Here is an 18,986-nt window from a genome sequence, read left to right as displayed (position 1 = left end):
GCCCGGGTCCGCCGCTGCGGGGCTGTGCGGGCGCCTGCGCGGCTCCGCGCCCAGAAGGTGCACGCGTGCGGCCGCAGGCTGGGGTGAGTTTGCCCCGGCCCCGGCCCCGGCCCCTGAGGGTCCCTGCAGAATTCCGCGCTGCGTGGGGGCTGAGGGTCCAAAGAGAGCCCCGGACCCAGCCGGTCCGCTCTGGGGACGGAGGGAGCGCCTGCTGGGCCCGGGGTCCTGCTCCAGCCAGGTGAGCACTGGCGCGGGAGGGGTCGGACCGAGTCCTCCTGGGCGGGACAAACTCCTAACCCTGTTCAGGGGCATCTGTTTTTCCCATCTGTAAAACCAAGGTTAGGATGGTAGATTCCAAAGTTAGAAATGTGCCGCGGGCATGCGCATTCCCGGGGGGGGGGATTTCTTTAAAACTTATTCTCTGAGCCGGGCGTGGGGGCGCACGCTTGTCATCCCAGCATTCAGGAGGCGGACAGCCTCGGCCACTTAGTGAGGCCCTCTGCAACTCAGTGAGACCCGGTTTCAAAATAAAGAATAAAATATAGGGCTGGGGGGTGTAGCTTGGAGGTCAGATGCCCCTGGGTTCTATCCCCAGACCCGCAAAAAATAAAAATAAAAATAAAAAGAACTTCTGTGGCCTGAGTGTGGGGTGCAGGCATCTAGTTTTTGGTGCTGGCCAACTGATTTTGTTTGTTTATTTATTTATTTATTTGTGTGTGTGTGGTATTGGGGACGGAACCCAGGGGCATTCTACCTTCGAGCTACACCCCGGCCCTATTCTTTATTTTTTGTTTTGAAACAGGGTCTCACTGACTTGCAAAGGGCCTGCCTCACTGAGTAGTAGCGGAGGCTGTCTGCAGATGCAATCCTCCCATCTCTGCCTCCCAAATGCTGGATCACAAGCGTGCGTGCGTCACCAGGCCCAGCTTATTTTATTGTGTTTGTTTATTTATTTATTGTGTATGCCATGCTGAGGGTGGACCCCTGGGCCTCGCACCTGTTAAACACACTCTTTCCAGCGAGCTACACTGGCAGCCCCAGGCAGCGGCTCTGGTCACAGCCAGGTGTGGAGACACTGGTACAGGTCAGGCTGTTCCTAGGGGGCCTTCCAGTGTTAACACCTTCTCTTTTCTTCCTAGAACATAATTTGAAATGGAAACGTAAAAATGTGAGGCTGATTCAATAATAGGATGTTTTGGAGACCCTGACTTCTAAAGGATGGACAGATTCCTGGTGAAGGGTGCCCCCAAGTGCCCGTTGGGAAAGGGGGAGAAGCAAGAGGAGGCTGGAGCAGAGGCAGCCACTTTGGGAGAAGACGGAGGAAGCGCCCGGAAGAGGCCCAGGAGAGAGCCTCCCGGGAGTGCCGGCCACAGCTGGCGGCACATTCAGGCTGAGGGGCTGGACTGTGATTACACGGTCCTGTTTGGCAAGGCCGAGGCAGATGGGATCTTCCGGGAGCTGGAAGAAGAAGTGGAGTATTTTACAGGTAAGCCGAGTGATGCGGGTTATGTGTTGAAGGCTGTTTGGTGAACCTAGTGGTGATGTGGTTGGAGGAATCCGCGCTCCGGCCCTTTCTGAGGGACTTGCTGATGGGGTCACAGATAAGACTCTGGGCACCTCTGGGCTTGCGTGGATCACTACTCTGGTAAAGCACTCCCTGGCCACTGGGAGCTAACAGGTGCCCTGAGTGACGCGCTTCCTGGCTGCTGCTTGGGACCACCTGGGACAGCTGAACTGGAGCAGCCCTCGGCTGGGATGTAGCCCAGTGGTAGAGTACTTGCTTAGCATGCACGAGGCCCGGGGTTCGAGCCCCAGCACCTCAAAAAGGCTTCCAGGCGATTTGATGTGCATCAGGGTTGAGACTCATGGGTTTAGCGGGAGAACGGCATAGGAGCAGGACATTTCTGGATGCAGAGTCCTCAGCAGCAACGCGCTGGGACCACACTGAGAGGACCAGACTCTACCAGTGGTAAATACCCAGGGAACGGGGCAGCCCCTTCTTTCATGGGGCCATGGGTCCTTCAGTCCCCACAGTTGACAAAAATCATCCTGCCAAGCCGGGCATGGTGGCACACGCTTGGAATCCCCGCACTTGGGAGGTGGAGACAGAAGGATCGCCGCAGGTTCAAAGCCAGCCACGCTGTTTCCAAATAAAAATATAAAATAGATCTGGGAGTGTAGCCCAGAGAAGGGTTTCCAGGAACGCCAGTACCACCAAAAAAAAAAAAAATCATCCTGCCAAGCCGGGCATGGTGGCGCACCCTAGTAATCCCAGCAGTTGAGAGGCTGAGACAGGAGGATTGCAGTTTGTGGATCCTTTAGTGAAGCCCTCCGCAACTCAGTGAGACCCTGTTTCAAAATAAGGAATAAAAAAAAATAGGGCTGGGGGTGTAGCTCAGAGGTAGAATGAGTCTGGGTTCTATCCCCAGTACTACAAAATAAATAAGTAAATAAATGAATCAATCAGTCCTGGCAGGGATGTATAACTTCACTGACCTCAAAGCCTAGTCTCCCTCTTCTGCTCCTACTTTACTTAAGGCAGGGAAGTTAGAGTGTTTATGAAAATAAATCACCTGACAAGAGTCAGTGTTCTGCGGTACTGGGGATTGAACCCAGGGCCATTCTACCTCCGAGCTGCACCCCTGGCCGGCCCTATTTTTTTTCTTTTTAAGTTTTTATTTGAAAGAGTCACTAGGTTAACGAGAGTCTCGCTACTTACCGAGGCTGTCCTTGAACCTGCAATTCTCCTGTCTCAGCCTCCCGAGTACTGGATTACAGGTGTGCACCACCACGCCTGGCGTGGAGTGGTGTCCACATGGAAACGGGGTGATCCATGGTGCTTTCTGAGGAGGGTCCCAGCGGGGAACCGTTCCGCTCCCCTTCCCCGTCCTCCCGGATGCGCATTCTCCTGCACAGGGGCGCTGGCCAGGGTCCAGGTGTTTGGGAAGTGGCACGACGTCCCGAGGAAGCAGGCGACGTACGGCGACGCGGGGCTGACCTACGCGTTCTCCGGCCTCACGCTGTCTCCACGGCCCTGGATCCCGGTTCTAGAGCGCGTCCGGGAGCGTGTCTCTGGGGCGACAGGACAGACCTTCAACTTCGTGCTCGTCAACAGGTGACAGCTTCCCTTTGGGTGGACTGAGTGTCGCCCGTGGGCCCTGCCCGGCTCTTGGTTCATGGGTGTGGCTGGTCTCTGCCCAGCGCGCGTGGGCTCCGGCTGCTGCTGTTTCATGGAGCCCCCGGGCAGTCGCGGGTGAGAGATGATTCATTTCTGAGCAGACAGTTGGGCTGGGTTCTTTCAGACAGCATCATCTTGGAGAAAGTAACAGACTAATTTGGTGGAGCGGCTGAGGAGAGGGCTTGGATTTAGGGCGGGTTTCTCAGCAGCACTGTTTTTTATTTAGGTATTTATTTATTTTTTTGGTGGAACTGGGGATAAAACCCAGGGGTGTCCTACCTCTGAGCTCCACCCCCAGCTCTATTTTTTTTTATTCTTTATTTTGAAACAGGGTCCCACTGAGTTGCAAAGGGCCTCACTAAGTAACTGAGGCTGTCCTCGAACCACGATCCTCCTGTCTCAGCCTCCTGAATGCTGGATGACAAGCGTGGGCCACCGCGCCTGGCTGAGCAGCACTCAACATTTGGCGCTGGGTAGTCTCTGCCAGGAGTGGATGACCTGTGTGCTGTAGGACGGACACTGGGCGCAGCCCAGGCCACCGCCCAGTCGCACGCTGCCCATCAGAGCAAGCAGAAATGTGTCCAGACACTGCCCAGCACCCCCTGGGGCAGAGCCGCCCTGGACGAGGGGAAGGCTGCGCCTGCTGAGGTGGTTAGAGGGCTCTCTGAGGTGACAGGCTAGCTGGGATGCCCGTGGGGTGCGCCCGGAGGTGGGCAGGGACCAGACCGTGCAGGGAGCAGGAGTTGATTCTCCAGGGGGTGAGGAGGCATTTTCTGGGTTTGCGGACGGAACGAGGGGACAGTGAGGGTGATTTTGGTTGCTTTGGAGTCCCGAGCCTTCAAGCAAGAGATCAGAGGAGACTAGGTTACCAGGTCAGGAGCTTCAGGCCAGGCTGGGCCCTTGTGGGATGCCGCTGCCCGCCGCAGGCGCCGGGTGTGGGCAGGCCCAGGAGTGGTGTCCTTCTGAGCGGGCCTTGCTCTCTCGCTACAGGTATAAAGATGGTTGTGACCACATCGGGGAGCATCGAGACGATGAAAGGGAACTGGCTCCGGGAAGCCCCATCGCCTCCGTCTCCTTTGGCGCCTGCAGGGACTTCTGCTTCCGGCACAAGGACTCCCGAGGGAAGGCCCGCAGCCGGGATGTGGCGGTGGTCAGGCTGGAGCTGGCCCACGGGAGCCTGCTCATGATGAACCACCCGACCAACACGCACTGGTATCACAGTCTCCCCGTCCGCAGGAAGATTCTGGCCCCCCGGGTCAATCTGACGTTTCGTCGAGTTGTACCTACTAAGAAGTAAAAGCCGGGTGTGATGGCGCATACTTGTAATCCCAGTGCACGGGAGGCTGAGACAGGAGGATCGCAGGACAGCCACAGCTACTTAGTGAGGCCTTCTGCAACATACTGAGACCCTGTTTAAAAAATAAAAGAGTAAGCTGGGTGTGGTGGCGCACGCTTGTAATCCCGACATTCGCGAGGCTGAGACAGGAGGATGACGGTTCCAGGACAGCCTCAGCTACTTAGCGAGGCCCTTTGCAACTCAGTGAGACCCTGTTTCAAAATAAAGAATAAAACATAGAGCTGGGGGTGTTTTAAATGAATAAAAAATAGGGCTGAGGGTGTAGCTCGGAGGTAGAGTGCCCCTGGGTTCCATCCCCAGTACCGCTAGTAAATAAATAATAAATAAATAAATAAATAAAAAACGTTTTTAACAGTTAGGAGTTCTGTTTTCCCGTTCCCCGTTTACTCCGAGAGGGAGCTGCTGTTTCCTTTATCAACAGAGAACACAGAGCAGAAGAAGGAAGGCGCAGGGCCTGTTACATAACAATGCATAATTCAGAAAGTGAATGAATGTGTGCATTGAATTGACAAATCAGAAAAGTACTGGTTGAGTTTTTTCCTAGCAAAATGATTCTTTTATTTCTATAATACATAGCAGATACAAAAGTACCTTTAGCAAATACAGAAATCAGCAATTGTTATGGCATAAACCACTCGTTCAACTTAGGCTTTTCCAAAAAGAAACTTCTGATTTTTAAATAATTTAAAACAGGAAATCAGATGATTCGGCTGCTACTTGGTGCCTAAGGATTCACAAGATGAGGAAGTTAGCTTGCATTCAGGTTAGCCTCCATGTTTACAGCCTGGCCCAAGCCCCAGCCGCTGAACGGAGGCCGTGTGCGTGCCAGCGGACGCCTGAGGCGCGCTCCGGTCCCGGCTGCGGACTCGGAGCACGCAGCAGGAGCAGCAGCCCAGGGATCACTTGCCGGCTTGGCCATGACTCAGGACAGAACCGGCGCGCAGCCCCAGAAGCTTCACAGTGTCTGCTGGCGGGAGGCCCTGGGGGCCGCGGCCACCTGGCTCCCGGGGGCTCACTCACCGTATGGGAGGCACTGCTCTGTGCCTGGTTTTGGGTGACCTTTGGGTAGGTCTGAGCTCAGGCCTTACCGCTGAAGAGACATTTGAATTTGGGGCCCTTTTGTTTTGAAGTCACAAACCAAGCTAAGACATAGGTCCTACTATTTCACGCGAGTCCCTTTGGCCCTGGCTGCGTTCACGAGACTGATCTGACACGGGAAGGAAATGCTCAGTATATTCTTTTTGCGAGGCTACCAGCAGTGGCAGTTAAGTGTAGAACGTGGGCCTAGAACACACCGGAGACACTGGACGGCAGCTGCCGTTGCGTGTCCAGAGACCCAGAGGCCGCATTCCTCCTCCTGCGGCAGGCCTGGGCTGCGGTGGCCTCTCATTGGCCTTCTGCTTTACAGATGAGGAGACAGCTCCAGAGACTGCGGCCGTGCCGGTGCCCCTCCTGACCCAGCTCCCCGTGCAGCACGGCCCTCGCTCCGATCTGGGACCGAAGGGCTCCGCGTGGGCGGCAGGCATGAAGACAACCGTCCTTCAGCGCCGGCTCACAGCGGCCGTGGGCGTTGCCAGGCGCTGAGTGGCTGCTCCAATCCTGCTGCCACTGTTTATAATACACTATCATGGCGTCTCCCGGTCCAGTATACAAAGGATAATAGCAACAAGTAAACTCTCACCTACAACAGTAACTGACAGAGAGAGAACTGCCCCGGAGGGCAGACTTGGCAGATGAGACTTGACTACGTAAAAAGAGTCGGAAGATTAGAAAAGAGGGTACAAAAGGTACAGGTGCTCGCTGGGAATCTTTGAATCTCGTAACTGTTCTGTTGATGTCCTCTGAGAACTTGGAAGGAAGAGAGCCCACCCAAGATCGTTTCTATGACAACGGCTTTCTCAGAACAGACGCACTACGAAAGCAGTTGGAAGGGAAAGGCACTTTTTCTTCTAAATTGTTGCCTTTGATAATTTCACTTGCTTTTGTCAGCAATTGTTATGGGCCTCTTATTAAAAATAAAGCTCAATGCTGAGACATCAGAGGATCAGACAAAGGGAGCTCCCCTCTGAGGACACCCAAGACGTAATATAGAAAAGGTGGCTTCCGGAATCCGGCTTCCTTTAATTACCTGCATCGGGCGAGTAAAGAGACGACGCTCTAGACCCCATGAATGCTGTCCTGACACGAGGGCGCTTCCTCCCAGGGCGCGCTGAGGCGAGCGCGTCACTCTTCGGACTTGAACTCGTGGCCCTGCTGCGCCCTGGGGAGGACGCGCTCGTAGAAGAGCAGGTAGGCGCTGGCCGCCAGGACCTCCTGCAGGCTGGCCCTCCGCACCGCGTCATCGGACACCCACAGCCACTGGTTGCTGCTGGCAAGGGGGTTCTTGGCCGATGGCGGGGACCGGCGGTAGGTGACAAAGTGTCCAGAGTGCATGTCTCCATGGTGGACGACGACCGCCATCAGCCGGAAGAGGTACGTGGAGGAGCTGGACGGTGGGAAAGACAAGAGGTAAAAGAACCCGGTGGGACACGGCGAGGGAGGGACGCCACGGATGCCACGCCACGGAGGCTACTCAGCCACTCACATACATGGCCGTAATGCTTGGCATGGCGGCCGTCCATCCTGACTACGTGTGTGGGGCACAAATGGGCATCTGGCAGGGAGAATTAGGAGTATACATATTGTGTGCGTGTGTGTGCATGCACCTCCTTATTAAAAGCAAAGACCTGCCGGGCGTGGTGGCGCACGCTTGTAATCCCCGCGCTTGGGAGGCGGAGACAGGAGGATCGCGCTGGTTCGGAGCCAGCCGCGCTGGCTTAAGAGACCCTGTTTCCAAATAAAAAATATAAAATAGGTCTGGGAGTGTAGCCCGTGGGAGTGTATCCCAGAGGTAGAAGGGCTTCCAGGAACCCCAGTACCACCAAAAAAAAAAAAAAAAAAAAAAAAGCAAAGACCTGCGCCGGGCGCGCACGCTTGTAATCCCCGCGCTTGGGAGGCAGAGACAGGAGGATCGCGCAGGTTCGAAGCCAGCCACGCGCTGGCTTAGGAGACCCTGTTTCCAAATAAAAATGTAAAAATAGGTCTGGGAGTGTAGCCCGGAGATAGAAGGGCTTCCAGGAACCCCAGTACCACCAAAAAAAAAAAAAAAAAAAAGCAAAGACCTAAGGCTGGGCGTGGCAACTCAGGCTTGTGATCCCAGCATTGGAGAGGCTGAGACAGGAGCATCATGGTTCGAGGACAGCCTCAGCTGCTTAGGCCCTTTGCAACTCAGTGAGACCATGTTTCAAAATAAAGAATAAAAAATTGGTCCGGGAATGTAGCTCAGAGGTCGAATGCCCTGGGTTCCATTCCCAGTAGTACAAAAATAAATAAAAAATAAAGATATATGCTGAGACATCAGAAGAGTAAAGCTAGTTCCCTTCTAACATTAACACCTAACACATTATAATCCTCACAACTTTGTTTTTTTACTTATGGAGATGAGGTCTCACCATGCTGCCCAGGCTAGCCTCCGACTCTAGACTGGTTCTAGGTGCAGTGGTGCACACCTACAATCTCAGTACTTGGGAGGCTGAGACAGGAGGATTACAGGTTAGAGACCGGTCTCAGCAATTTAGTGAGACCTTGTTTTAAAAACAAAACCAAAAGAAAAGGGCTGGTGGTATAGCCTGGCAGTAGAATACCCTGGGTTCTATCCTTAGCATTAAGAAAAAAAAGACTGTCTTAGTTATACATATGCACATAAATATAATTTTGTGTGTATGTTTGTGTGGGACTAGGAATTGAAATTGAATGCAGGAGCATTCTACCTCTGAGACACACCCCCAGCCCTATATTTATTTTTTTTTTCTTTTTATGTTGAAACGGCCTCGTTACGGTGTGGAGGGCCTCACTAAGTTGCTGAGGCTCTTTGAACCTTTGATGCTCCTGTCTCTGCCTCCCAAGTACTGGGATGATTGCAGGCGTGCACCATCATGCCCAGGTACGATCATTCCTGTTTTTAAAGCGATTTCCACTTTGGGCAACACTAAATGAGAATGTATAATAAAGTGAAATTCCACCTTAAAATGAAAGAAATCGCTCCGTTTCTGCTGACTTCCTTCAGTGACAGCGTGCCAGAGGCTAAGTGAGGGAGCAGTCCGCGGGAATAAAGAAGGCGCCCTGGCGGCAGCTCACCTGTAGTCAGGAACAGCCGGGAGGGGGAAGGGCGGTGGCAGCGGCGGCAGCGTTGGCAGCAGAGACGGGGAGCAGGCGCCATTCATGAAGATCTGTGTTTTGGGGGGCCCCGGCTGACTCGGAACTGCAAGAGAAGAAGCCCTGCGTCAGCGGAGACCTTGAAGAGTCATCGTGGCCTTGAAGAGAGCTCCCACAAGTGCTACAGGGAAAAGCAGGGTTTCTATCTGCAGTGAACTGACCGAGGACTCCCTGCCCTGCGCAGCTGGCGCTTCCCACTGCCAGGCTTGGCGCGTGGCTATGAGGCCCCTGTTCTCATGTGGTTAAGCAGTGGTTACTTTACTGGCTTTGACCCCAACCGGGGATTCCCTTGGTGCTATTAACATTCCGGGCTGGATAATTCTTTGCTGGGGCACATGCTATGCATTAGAGGGTGTCTCGCGTCCCTGGCCTCCCCCACACTCCCTTAGCTGTAACAACCCAGTGTCCCTGCACACAGCCCAGCTTCCTCCACCCCTGTGTTGTTGAGATCTACACATTATCTTTTTTTTTTTTTTTTTTTTTTGCAGGTCAGGGGATGGAACCCAAGGGCGTTCTACCTCCAAGCCACACCCCAGCCCTATTTTTCATTCTTTATTTTGAAACAGGGCCTCACTAAGTTGCTGAGCGCTTCACTCAGTAGCCGGGGCTGGCTGTGAACCTTCAATCCTCCTGTCTCAGCCTCCTAAATACTGGGATTACGAGCGTGCGCTGCCACGCTGGGCTACGGATTCTCTCGGATTTAATTCTGTCTGCTCCTAAGAAATAGCAGCCTCTAACAGAACTAAAAAGTATTAGGGTTGTAGATAAAATGGTTACGGTGACATTTACGTCTCGCTTGGTTCCAGTTTGTTCTATTTTACATACCAAGGAGCTCACAGAGCCCGGCGAGGTGGCGCACGCTTGGAATCCCTGCACTTGGGAGGCCAAGACAGGAGGATCACACAGGTTCGAAGCCAGCCTCAGCTACTTAGTGAGGCTTTCAGCAACTTAGTGAGACCCTGTTCCAAATAAAATATAAAATAGGTCTGGGAGTGTAGCCCGGAGGTAGAAAAGCCCCTGGGTCCCACCCCCAAGACCACACACACACACACACACACACACAGCTCCCTGCCACGCTCTGAACATTAGTGGGTCTGCTCCACAGTGGGGAGGAGGAAGCGGGGGCAGAGGGCCTTGATTTCTTTTCATTGGTGCACTGTAGTCGTACACCTTAATGGGGTACCAGATGGCAGAGGCACACATGCACGCTTACTCCCGGAGCCTTCCTCCCCTCCCTGCTTCTCGTGCTTGGCTTAGTGATTTGCTTTGGTGTGTTTAGGAATGTACATCATCACTTAGGGAAGCCCCCTCCCCACTCCCACGCCCCTCAGTGAGGTCGCCTCATCTGCTCACCTACGGTTTCTCCTATGACTCATTTTCTCCCTTATTTTCTTACATATTGTGACTAATCTCATTTAGCATAATGTTCTCCAGTTCCATTTCCTCACAAATAAGGTAATTTTGTTCTTTATGGCCGAGTAAAATTCCATTGTGTACATATCCCATAGTTTTGTAACCCATTCATCTGTTGATGGACATCTTGGCTGGCTCCATCGTTTGGCAATTGTGAATTGTGCGGCTATGAACACAGATACGCATGCATTAGTTGGGTAGTTTGGTTTCCATTCTTATGGGTAGATACCGAGAAGTGGTGTTGCTGGTAGGTTTGTTCTCATTCTTCTGAGAATCCTCCATACTGTTATCTAAAGTGGTTGCACTAAGCTGGGCGTGGTGGCCCACGCTTGTAATCCCCGCGCTTGGGAGGCAGAGACAGGAGGATCACGCAGGTTCAAAGCCAGCCTTGCTGGCTTAAGAGACCCTGTTTCCAAATAAAAATATAAAAAATAGGGGTCTGGGAGTGTAGCCCAAAGGTAGAAGGGTTTCCAGGAACCCCAGTACCACAAAAAAAAAAAAAATGGTTGCACTAATTAGCAATCCCACCAACAATGTACATGAGTATATGAGTTCCCACTTCCCCACTTCCTTGCCAGCATTTGTTGTTGTTTCTAATGACTGCCATTCTAATTAGTTAGGTGAAATCTTGGGGCAGTTTTGATTTGCATCTCTCTGACTGCTAATGATGTTGAGCATTTTTCATCCATTTATTGGCTATTTAAATTTCTTCTTTTGCGAAGTATCTAGTTCATTTGCCCATTTTTTGATTTGGTTTTCTTAGCAGTTTCTTAAATTCTCTGCATATTCTAGACATCAGTCTTCTATTGGATGAGTAGTTGGAAAAAATTTTCTCCCAGCTCTCTGTTGAGGCTCTTGATTCTTTTTTTCCATACAGAAGCTCTTCAGTTTAATGCAATCCCATGTATAGATCTGCTTTTTGGTTTCTTGTGCCTTTGGGGTCTTGTTGAGAAAGTCTTTACCTGTGCCTAGGTTTTATAGTGTTGGACCTGTGCCCTCTCCAAGGAGCTGCAAGGTCTCTGGTCTTATTTCCAAGTCTTTGATCCATCTTGAATTGACTCTTGTGTGGAGTGAGAAAGTGGGGTTTATTTCCATGTTTCTGCATTGCCGACACCATTTGCTGAAGAGGCTATCTTTTTTCCAGTGTATGTTTTTGGCTCCTTCATCAAAAATCAACTGGCTGTGTGTGGACTTGTTTCTGGGTCTTCTATTCTGCTCCATTGGTCTACATGTGCATTTTTTGTGCCAGTACCATGCTGTTTTTATTACTGGGGCTTTGTAGTTTGAAGTCAGGTACGTGATGCTTCTTGCATGGTTTTTGTTGCTGAGAACTACTTTGGCTACTCTGGGTTTTTTGTTGTTCCAAATGAATTTTTGTGTGTGTGTGTGTGTGTGTGTGTGGTACTGGGGTTCCTGGAAGCCCTTCTACCTCAGGACTACACTCCCAGACCTATTTTTTATATTTTTTTATTTGGAAACAGGGTCTCTTACGCCAGCGCGGCTGGCTTCGAACCTGCGCGATCCTCCTGTCTCCGCCTCCCAAGCGCAGGGATTACAAGTGTGCCCACCACACCCGGCTTTCCAAATGAATTTAAGGACTGATTTTTTTCTATGCCTGTGAAGAATGGCCTTGGTAATTTAATGGGCATTGCACTGAGTCTATAGATGACGCTTGGAAGGACGGCCATTTTCGTGATATTGATTCTGCCTATCCGAGGACACAAAGTCTTTCCATCTTCTGAGCTCTTCTTCGGTTTCTTTCTGCAACGTTTCATAATTTTCTTGGTAGAGGTCTTTTACCTTCTTGTTTAGGTTTATTCCTAAGTGTTTTCCTTTTTTGTGGGGTATCCCGAGTGGAAGTGTTTTCTGAATTTTTCAGTGGGCCTGTGGTTGGTGTACAGGAAAGCTTCTTAACTTAAGATGCCGAGTTCATTGATCCATTCTAGCGGCTTCTTGGTTGAGTTTGTTGGGTCATCTGCAAGGAGGAAGAATTTGAGTTCTTCTTTTCCTACTTGGACTCCTTTGATTTCCTTCTCTTACTGCTCTGGCTAGAGTCCCAAGTACTCTATTGAGAAGAAGTGGTGATAATGGACATCTCTGTCTTGTTCCTGTTTTTAGGAAGAATTCTCTCAGGTTTTCTCCATTTAATGTGATGTTGGCTGTGGGCCCATTGTAGATTGCCTTGAAGATGTTGAGGTATATTCCTTCTATTCTGATTCTCTGCTCTTAGCATAAATGGGTATTAGATTTTGTCGAATGCTTTTTCAGCACTGATTGAAATGATCATGTGATTTTTGTCTTTGGTTCTGTTTATGTGATGAATTACATGGATTGTTTTTCATCTTGAACCAGCCTTGCATCCCTGGTCATGGTATATAATTTTCTTGATATCTTTTATTTTATTTATTTATTTTTGTAGTCCTGGGATGGAACCCAGGGGCATTCTACCTTCGAGCTATGCCCCCAGCCTTATTTTTTAATCTTTACTTTGAAACAGGGTCTCACTAAGTTGCAGAGGGCCTAAGTGGCTGAAGCTGCCCACGAACCACAATCCTCCTGTCTCAGCCTCCCAAGTACTGGGATTACAAGTGTGCACCCCACGCCCGGCTTTTGATGTAGCTTTGAATGTATCTTGCTAGTATTGTGTTTAGCAGTTTTGCGTCTAAGTTCATCAACGATACAGGCCTATAGTTTCCTTAAGCTATCTATATTTGGTTTGGGTATTAATATGATGTTGGCTTCATAGAATGTATTTGGGAGAGTCCTGTTTCTGTTTTATGAAATGGCCTGAGGAGTATTGGGATTAGCTTTTCTATAAAGATTTTATAAAATTGACTGGCCCTGAGCTTTTGGTTTGATATAGGCTCTTTATTGCTGCTTCGACCTCTTTGATTGCTATTGATCGGTTTACATTTTCTATGTCTTCTTGACTCAGTTTAGGAAGGTTGAATATGTCTAGAAATCTGTCAGTTTCTTCCAGATTTTCCATTTTGTTGGAGCACAGTTTCTCAAAGTAGTTTCTGACAGTCCTCTGGATTTCCACGCTATAGGTGGTAATATCTCCTTTTTTATCTCTTATTTTTGAAAATTGGATTGGATTCTCTCTTTATTTTGGTTACGCTGGCTAGTAGTTTATCTTATTTTTCTTGAGAAACCAGCTTTTGGTTTTGTTGATTTTCTGTATTTTTTTTTATTCACTACTTCATTGATTTCTGCTCTGATTTTAATAATTCCTGTCTCCTACTGGCTTGGGGGTTAGAGTGTTGCTGTTTTTCAAGGACTTTGAGGTGTGTCATTAGATTATTTACTTGGTTATTTTCTGTTCTTATGTGGGCACTCAGTGCTATGAATTTTCTGCTTAATACTGCCTTCAAGCTGTCCCAGAAGTTTTGATATGTTGTATCTCTATTTTTGTTTGTTTCTGGGAATTTCTTAATTTTACCTTTTACTTCTTTGACCCATTCCTCATTCAGCAGTGTGGTGTTCAGTCTCCACATGTTTACCGGGTTACTCTGGGTCTTTTTTTTTTTTTTTTTTTTTTTTTTTTTGGGTGGTGGTACTAGGGTTCCTGGAAACCCTTCTACCTCCAGGCTACACTCCCAGACCTATTCTATACCTTTTTTTCTTTTTTGGGAAACAGGATCTCTTAAGTCAGCATGGCTGGCTTCTAACCTACGTGATCCTCCTGTTTCCGCCTTCCAAGTGCGGGGATTACAAGCGTGCGCCACTATGCCTGGCTACTCTGGGTCTTTTTATAGTTGATTTCTAGTTTCATTCCATTATGGTCTGAAACAATGCAGGGAAGTATGCCACGTTTTCTAAATCTGCTAGTGGTCACTTTGTGGCCCAGGATGTGGTCTACTTTGGAGAAGGTTCTGTAAGCAGCTGAAAAAATATGAACTCTACTATAGTTAGGTGGAATATTCTTTATGTGTCTAATAGGTCTATTTGGTTTATGGTGTTCTTTAGGTCTGTGGCATCTTTACTGACCTTTTGTCTAGAAGATCGGTCTAGTGACGTGAAAGGTGTGTTGAAGTCTCCCAGTATTATTATACTGGGATTTATGTGTGACTTCATGTCACAAAGAGTTTGTTTTATAAAAATGGCTGCACCTATGTTTGGGCATAAATGTTGACTATCATTATTTCCTCTTGCTGGATTATTCCTTTGACCAGTAAAAAATGACCTGCTTTGTGTCTGTCTGTCTGTCTGTCGCTTTCTAGTACTGGGGAATAAACTCAGGGGCATTCTACCTCCAAGCTACACCCCCAGCCCTGTTTTTTATTCTGTTTTGATACAAGGTCTCACGAAGTTGTGGAGGGCCTCACTAATTAGCTGAAGCTGACTGGGAACCTGCAATCTTTCTGTCTCAGCCTCCCAAGTACTGGAATTACAAGTGTGCTCCACGGTGCCCAGTGTCTTCTGATAAGCTTGGTCATGAAGTCTAATTTCTCTGATATCACAGTTGCTGCTCCTGCTTGTCTCTGAGTCCCACTGGCACAGATCACTTTGCCCCAGCCCTTCACCTTTAGTTTGTGAGCATCTTTACTTATAAGGTGAGTTTCTTGCAGGCAGCATATAAATGGATTCTGGTTTTCAATCCATTTTCCATCTTATGTCTTTTTATTGGGGAGTTGAGGCCATTTATATTCATCATGATTACTGAGAGATGATTTTTAATTCTTAACATTTTGAGTTTTAACATCTATTTGAGGTAGTGTTTGTTCTTCTTTGCTTAGTTGTTTGATAAAAATTCTTGTTTCTCTGGTTCTGGCATTTATTACTTATTTCTTCTTTGTTGTTAACCTGTTTTCTCTAGTGCTGGTTTGGAAGACATACATACATTCTTTCAGCTTCTGTTTGTCGTGGAAGATCTTTAGATCCCTGTCAAATCTGAAAGATTATTTTTTTTCTGGGTAGAAAATTTTTGGCTGCAAGTTGTTTTCTTTCAGAATTTGGAATATTTTACCTCCGGCCCTCCTGGTTTTCATGACTTGGGTTGGGAAGAATGGAGGGATTCTAATTGGTTTTCTGCTGAATGTCACTTGGCCTTTTGCTTTTGTTGCCTTTAAGATTCTCTCCAAGCCGGGCGTGGTGGCGCACACTTGTAATCCCCACGCTTGGGAGGCTGAGACAGGAAGATCACGCAGGTTCAAAGCCAGCCTCAGCTACTTAGTGCGGTTCACGGCAACTTAGTGAGACCCTGTTTCCAAATAAAGTATAAAGTAGGTCTGGGAGTATAGCCCGGAGGAGAAAGCCTCTGGGTTCCACCCCCAGTACCACCAAAAAAATAAAAATAAAAAAAAAATAAAAAATTCTTGATTCTATGGCGTCTAATTTGGTCAGTTTGACTATTATGCGGCGTGGTGAACCTTTTCTCTGATCTTGTCTAAAGGGGGTTCTATAAGTTTCCTGTACTTGTGTATCGACCTCTTTTCTTATGTCTGGAAATTTCTTCTGATATTAGTTCTTGGAAAAGATTGCTGATCCCTTTGGTTTCACGTTCTATTCCCTGTTCCATGCCTATTATTCTTAGATTAGCTCTTTTAAAATTGGCCCATATCTCTTCAATGTCCAATTCGGCTGTCAAATTATTTTTCCTAAATAATATACTATACATTCATTTTTGGAGTGGTCATTCTAACATCGAGATTCTATTTTCCATGTACTTTAGTCTACTGTTTAGAATTTGTAATGATGCCTTCACTTCAGTGACTGCGTCCTTCACTTCCTACAGAGCTTCTTTCTAGGCTTTGGTTTTAAACCAGGACCGAGGACTCAGTTTGCTCCCTGACTCAGCTGCTCCTGATGTGAACCTAGAGACCAATGAGAAAGAGCAAAGCCCACACTTTCCAAAATGATGTTTTGCCAGGCCATGCAATTGGACTGTAAAGAAAAATAAAAGGCATAAAAGATGCCAATCCAGGGAGTACGGGGTGCAGGAGGGCAGTCCTGGCTCACCCGGAGACAGCACACGGGTGGTGAGTTCAGGCTCAGAACCTTGCAAGTCAGTGGGTTTTCCTCATCTACAACTCTAAAGACTCAACATGCTGCATGAGAAACCTTTAAAATACTTCCCAGTAACAACATACCCTAGGCCAGACCCCTGTTTGCCCTTTGCCCTCAGACCAATGCCTTATTCTCAGGGAGCCTGGACTTTCCCGTCGGGGAAGGCAACAATGGCTCTTGCCTAACAGGACCCCAGGCGACACCTGAGCTCCAATGGGAACAGTAACAGGAAGATAACTCAGCAGAGACGCCTTATCAACCCAAATCCTGTCCAGTGGTCGACAACCAGGGCATCTCCTCCCCATGTTCTGCATATGAGATGACTGTACTGGAGTAGAGGAGAAAATATTTTACTAGAATGATGAGTCGACTGCTGTTCAGCCTGAAGATCAAAGAGTAAGACTGCAGTCTTAAACAGTCTTAAGCTTCTCCTCCTGCATTTTCCCATCAGTAAAATAATTTTTAAAATTATAGTACATAGCCAAAATAAAAACCCAAAAACTATAGTATATAACTGAGCATGGTGGCGCATGCTTGTTATCCCAGCATTCAGGAGGCTGAGACAGGAGGAGAGCAGTTTGCGGACAGCCTCAGCAATCTAGTGAGGCCCGCTGCAACTCAGTGAGACCCGGTTTCAAAATAAAAAATAGAAAATAGGGCTGGGGGTGTAGCTCGGAGGTCGAATGCCCCTGGGTTCCACCCCTGTATGCACACACAAAAAAAACAACTATAGTATATTTGTGGTTCAGAGGTCAACCCAGGGCCTCACACATGCTAAACAGGCTTTCTAAAGCTGATTAGTATCACTAGTCCTCATTATTATATAGTTTTAGCCTCTTTTCATATGTTCTTATTGGTGCATTATAGTCTCACATCATGCTCTGAATCCATGTGCAGTGACACACGCACACACTTGGTGCCCCTCCCCCGCTGCCCCCCCTTCCCCTGTGGAAATACCAATGCACCAATGTCAACCTCAGCTTCTTTTACAAGATCTCGGCTGGGGTGTAGCACGGTGGCAGAGCACCTGTCCAGTGGGTATGAGGCCCTGGGTTCCAGCTCCAGTCAAGGAAAGAGAGGAGGGGAGGGGAGAGGAAGCAAGGTGAGGGAAGGAGGGAAGGGGAGGGGGCAGGAGAGGAGAAGAGGGAGGGGTGGGGGGCGGTATCTCCCCTTTCCTACCCCTAGCCCTGCAATTCTCAACCACTGTAGGAGCCTCGCGCGCCTGCCCGAAGGGGCCCAGCAGGCAGTGGTGCCAGCTCCCCCTCGGCCCACGCACCTGGCTCGGGGGCCGCGGGGCCGCCCTGCAGCTCCAGCGCAGGCCCCGGGCTCTCCCTGGGCTCGGGCCCCCGGAGGCGGTACTTGTAGACGTCCATCACCAGGAACTCGTTGAACTGCACGTGCTCGTGCCGCTTCAGGGGCGCGCCGCGGCTGGACCAGCTCAGGCGCTGCAGGTGGATGCACAGGCACTGCGGAAGCTGCGGAGGACAGGCCTCGTCAGCGGCGGCCCGGCCCGCGAGCCGGCCGGCGCGCGAGGGCTCACCTTCCCCAGCTTCAGCTGTTTGACAAAAGTGGTCCTCTGGTGTTCCACCTTCTCCCCATTCAATGTTCCTTTTGCTTCGATCTGAAAGAAAAGGAACGACGTTTCCTGCAAAAGTCCCCGGCGCAGGATGTGTACGAGAGGGGCAGACCAGGCCGCCATCACACCTGCATTCGCCTGAAACCTGCCCACTTCCCGCTGAACTCGACTCGGCCGCCCAACTCCTTTTGAGCTGTCTTCTCTTAGTCATTAAAGACAGTGACCAGGGAGGGTTGAGAGAAGACTCAACCCTGAAGCTTAGACACTGGCACGTCATCGATTTTGTTTTCTGTCTTCATAAATCCCACTTCCTCTCAATTCAGAGGGTGGAATTCAGTCCTGCAGGGGTCAGCCAGGCAGCACAGTGAGAGGGCAGAGATCGGGGCTGGAGGGGACGGCATCAAATTGAAAAGGCTTCAGGCATGAGCCGAGCTCTCTCCTTAAACACTCTGTGTATGTCAGCCGGGCGTGGTGGGCACGCTTGTCATCCCCGCTTAGGAGGCGGAGAGAGGAGGATCGCGCAGGTTCGGAGCCAGCCACGCTGGCTTGAGAGACCCTGTTTCCAAATAAAAGCTATAAAATAAGTCTGGGAGTGTAGCCCGGAGGTAGACGGGCTTCCAGGAACCCCAGTACCACCAAAAAAAAAAATGCTCTGTGTGTAAAAAATCCTCATTCTGGGAAACAAAGCTCCACAGGCGTGGGCTTCCCACAGCAAGCCAGACAGGGCGAGTGTGATGCTCGACCGTGTGCAGCTCGGCTGTGCGAGGGGCGCGGGGCTGGGCAGCGCCGGCCAGCCAGCGGTGCCGCTGCGGGAGGGTACCTTGGTACAGTTGTCGCACACGACGTCGCGCACAGATTCCGATGAGATGAAGTGGTGAAGGCAGTGGTCCAGCGTCAGCGGGTGGCCCTAGAGCACAAGCAGAGGGGTCAGCGAGCACCAAGGGCTGTTTGAGCTGCCAGCCGGGGCAGGCTGGCTCCAGAGCTTTATTCTGGTATATGTAAGCAATAAAGCTTTGCAGAGACAACTGGATGTTTGCTGAACAAAGGTTCAGCTCAAAGCATCCTACGCTGTTAACTGCTGATGGATTTGAGAATAAAAGGAGGTCACTTGTAGAAAAGTGTGGACTTCCATAGGTTTAGGTATCTAAACCTATTTTTAGACATCTAAAGCGCTACTGAGGTATCTTTGATTTTGAGGG

The 18,986-nt window shown here is 49.6% G+C and overlaps 2 protein-coding genes across 4 annotated transcripts in view; one reads left to right on the top strand and one right to left on the bottom strand.

Annotated features, from left to right (window-relative positions):
• Window positions 1-1,218: 1,218 nt before the first annotated feature.
• On the top strand, window positions 1,219-4,475 carry ALKBH2 (alkB homolog 2, alpha-ketoglutarate dependent dioxygenase; the record flags this gene model as incomplete). Of its 2 annotated transcripts, none has more annotated exons than XM_080717879.1 (3): window positions 1,219-1,486; window positions 3,052-3,115; window positions 4,169-4,475. In XM_080717879.1, 3 exons carry the CDS (start codon window positions 1,219-1,221, stop codon window positions 4,473-4,475), a joined length of 639 nt encoding a protein of 212 aa, XP_080574005.1. The 2 variants fall into 2 exon arrangements, with proteins under 2 accessions (XP_080574005.1, XP_080574004.1); XM_080717878.1 differs by having other exon boundaries at window positions 2,917-3,115.
• Window positions 4,476-6,758: 2,283 nt separating this feature from the next.
• Window positions 6,759-18,986, bottom strand: part of USP30 (ubiquitin specific peptidase 30) — a gene marked incomplete at both ends in the record, with an annotated part of 32,876 nt that continues 20,648 nt past the window's right edge. For both annotated transcript variants that reach the window (XM_080717663.1, XM_080717664.1), the window contains 5 exons: window positions 6,759-7,020; window positions 8,712-8,835; window positions 17,488-17,686; window positions 17,752-17,832; window positions 18,608-18,694. In XM_080717663.1, coding sequence (XP_080573789.1) covers window positions 6,759-7,020; window positions 8,712-8,835; window positions 17,488-17,686; window positions 17,752-17,832; window positions 18,608-18,694 — 753 coding nt within the window. The remainder of the gene's footprint in view (window positions 7,021-8,711; window positions 8,836-17,487; window positions 17,687-17,751; window positions 17,833-18,607; window positions 18,695-18,986) is intronic.

The sequence above is a fragment of the Muscardinus avellanarius genome, assembly GCF_963383645.1.
Source record: "Muscardinus avellanarius genome assembly, chromosome: 21".
Classification (NCBI taxonomy): domain Eukaryota; kingdom Metazoa; phylum Chordata; class Mammalia; order Rodentia; family Gliridae; genus Muscardinus; species Muscardinus avellanarius.
This window is presented reverse-complemented; position numbering and strand designations above follow the sequence as displayed.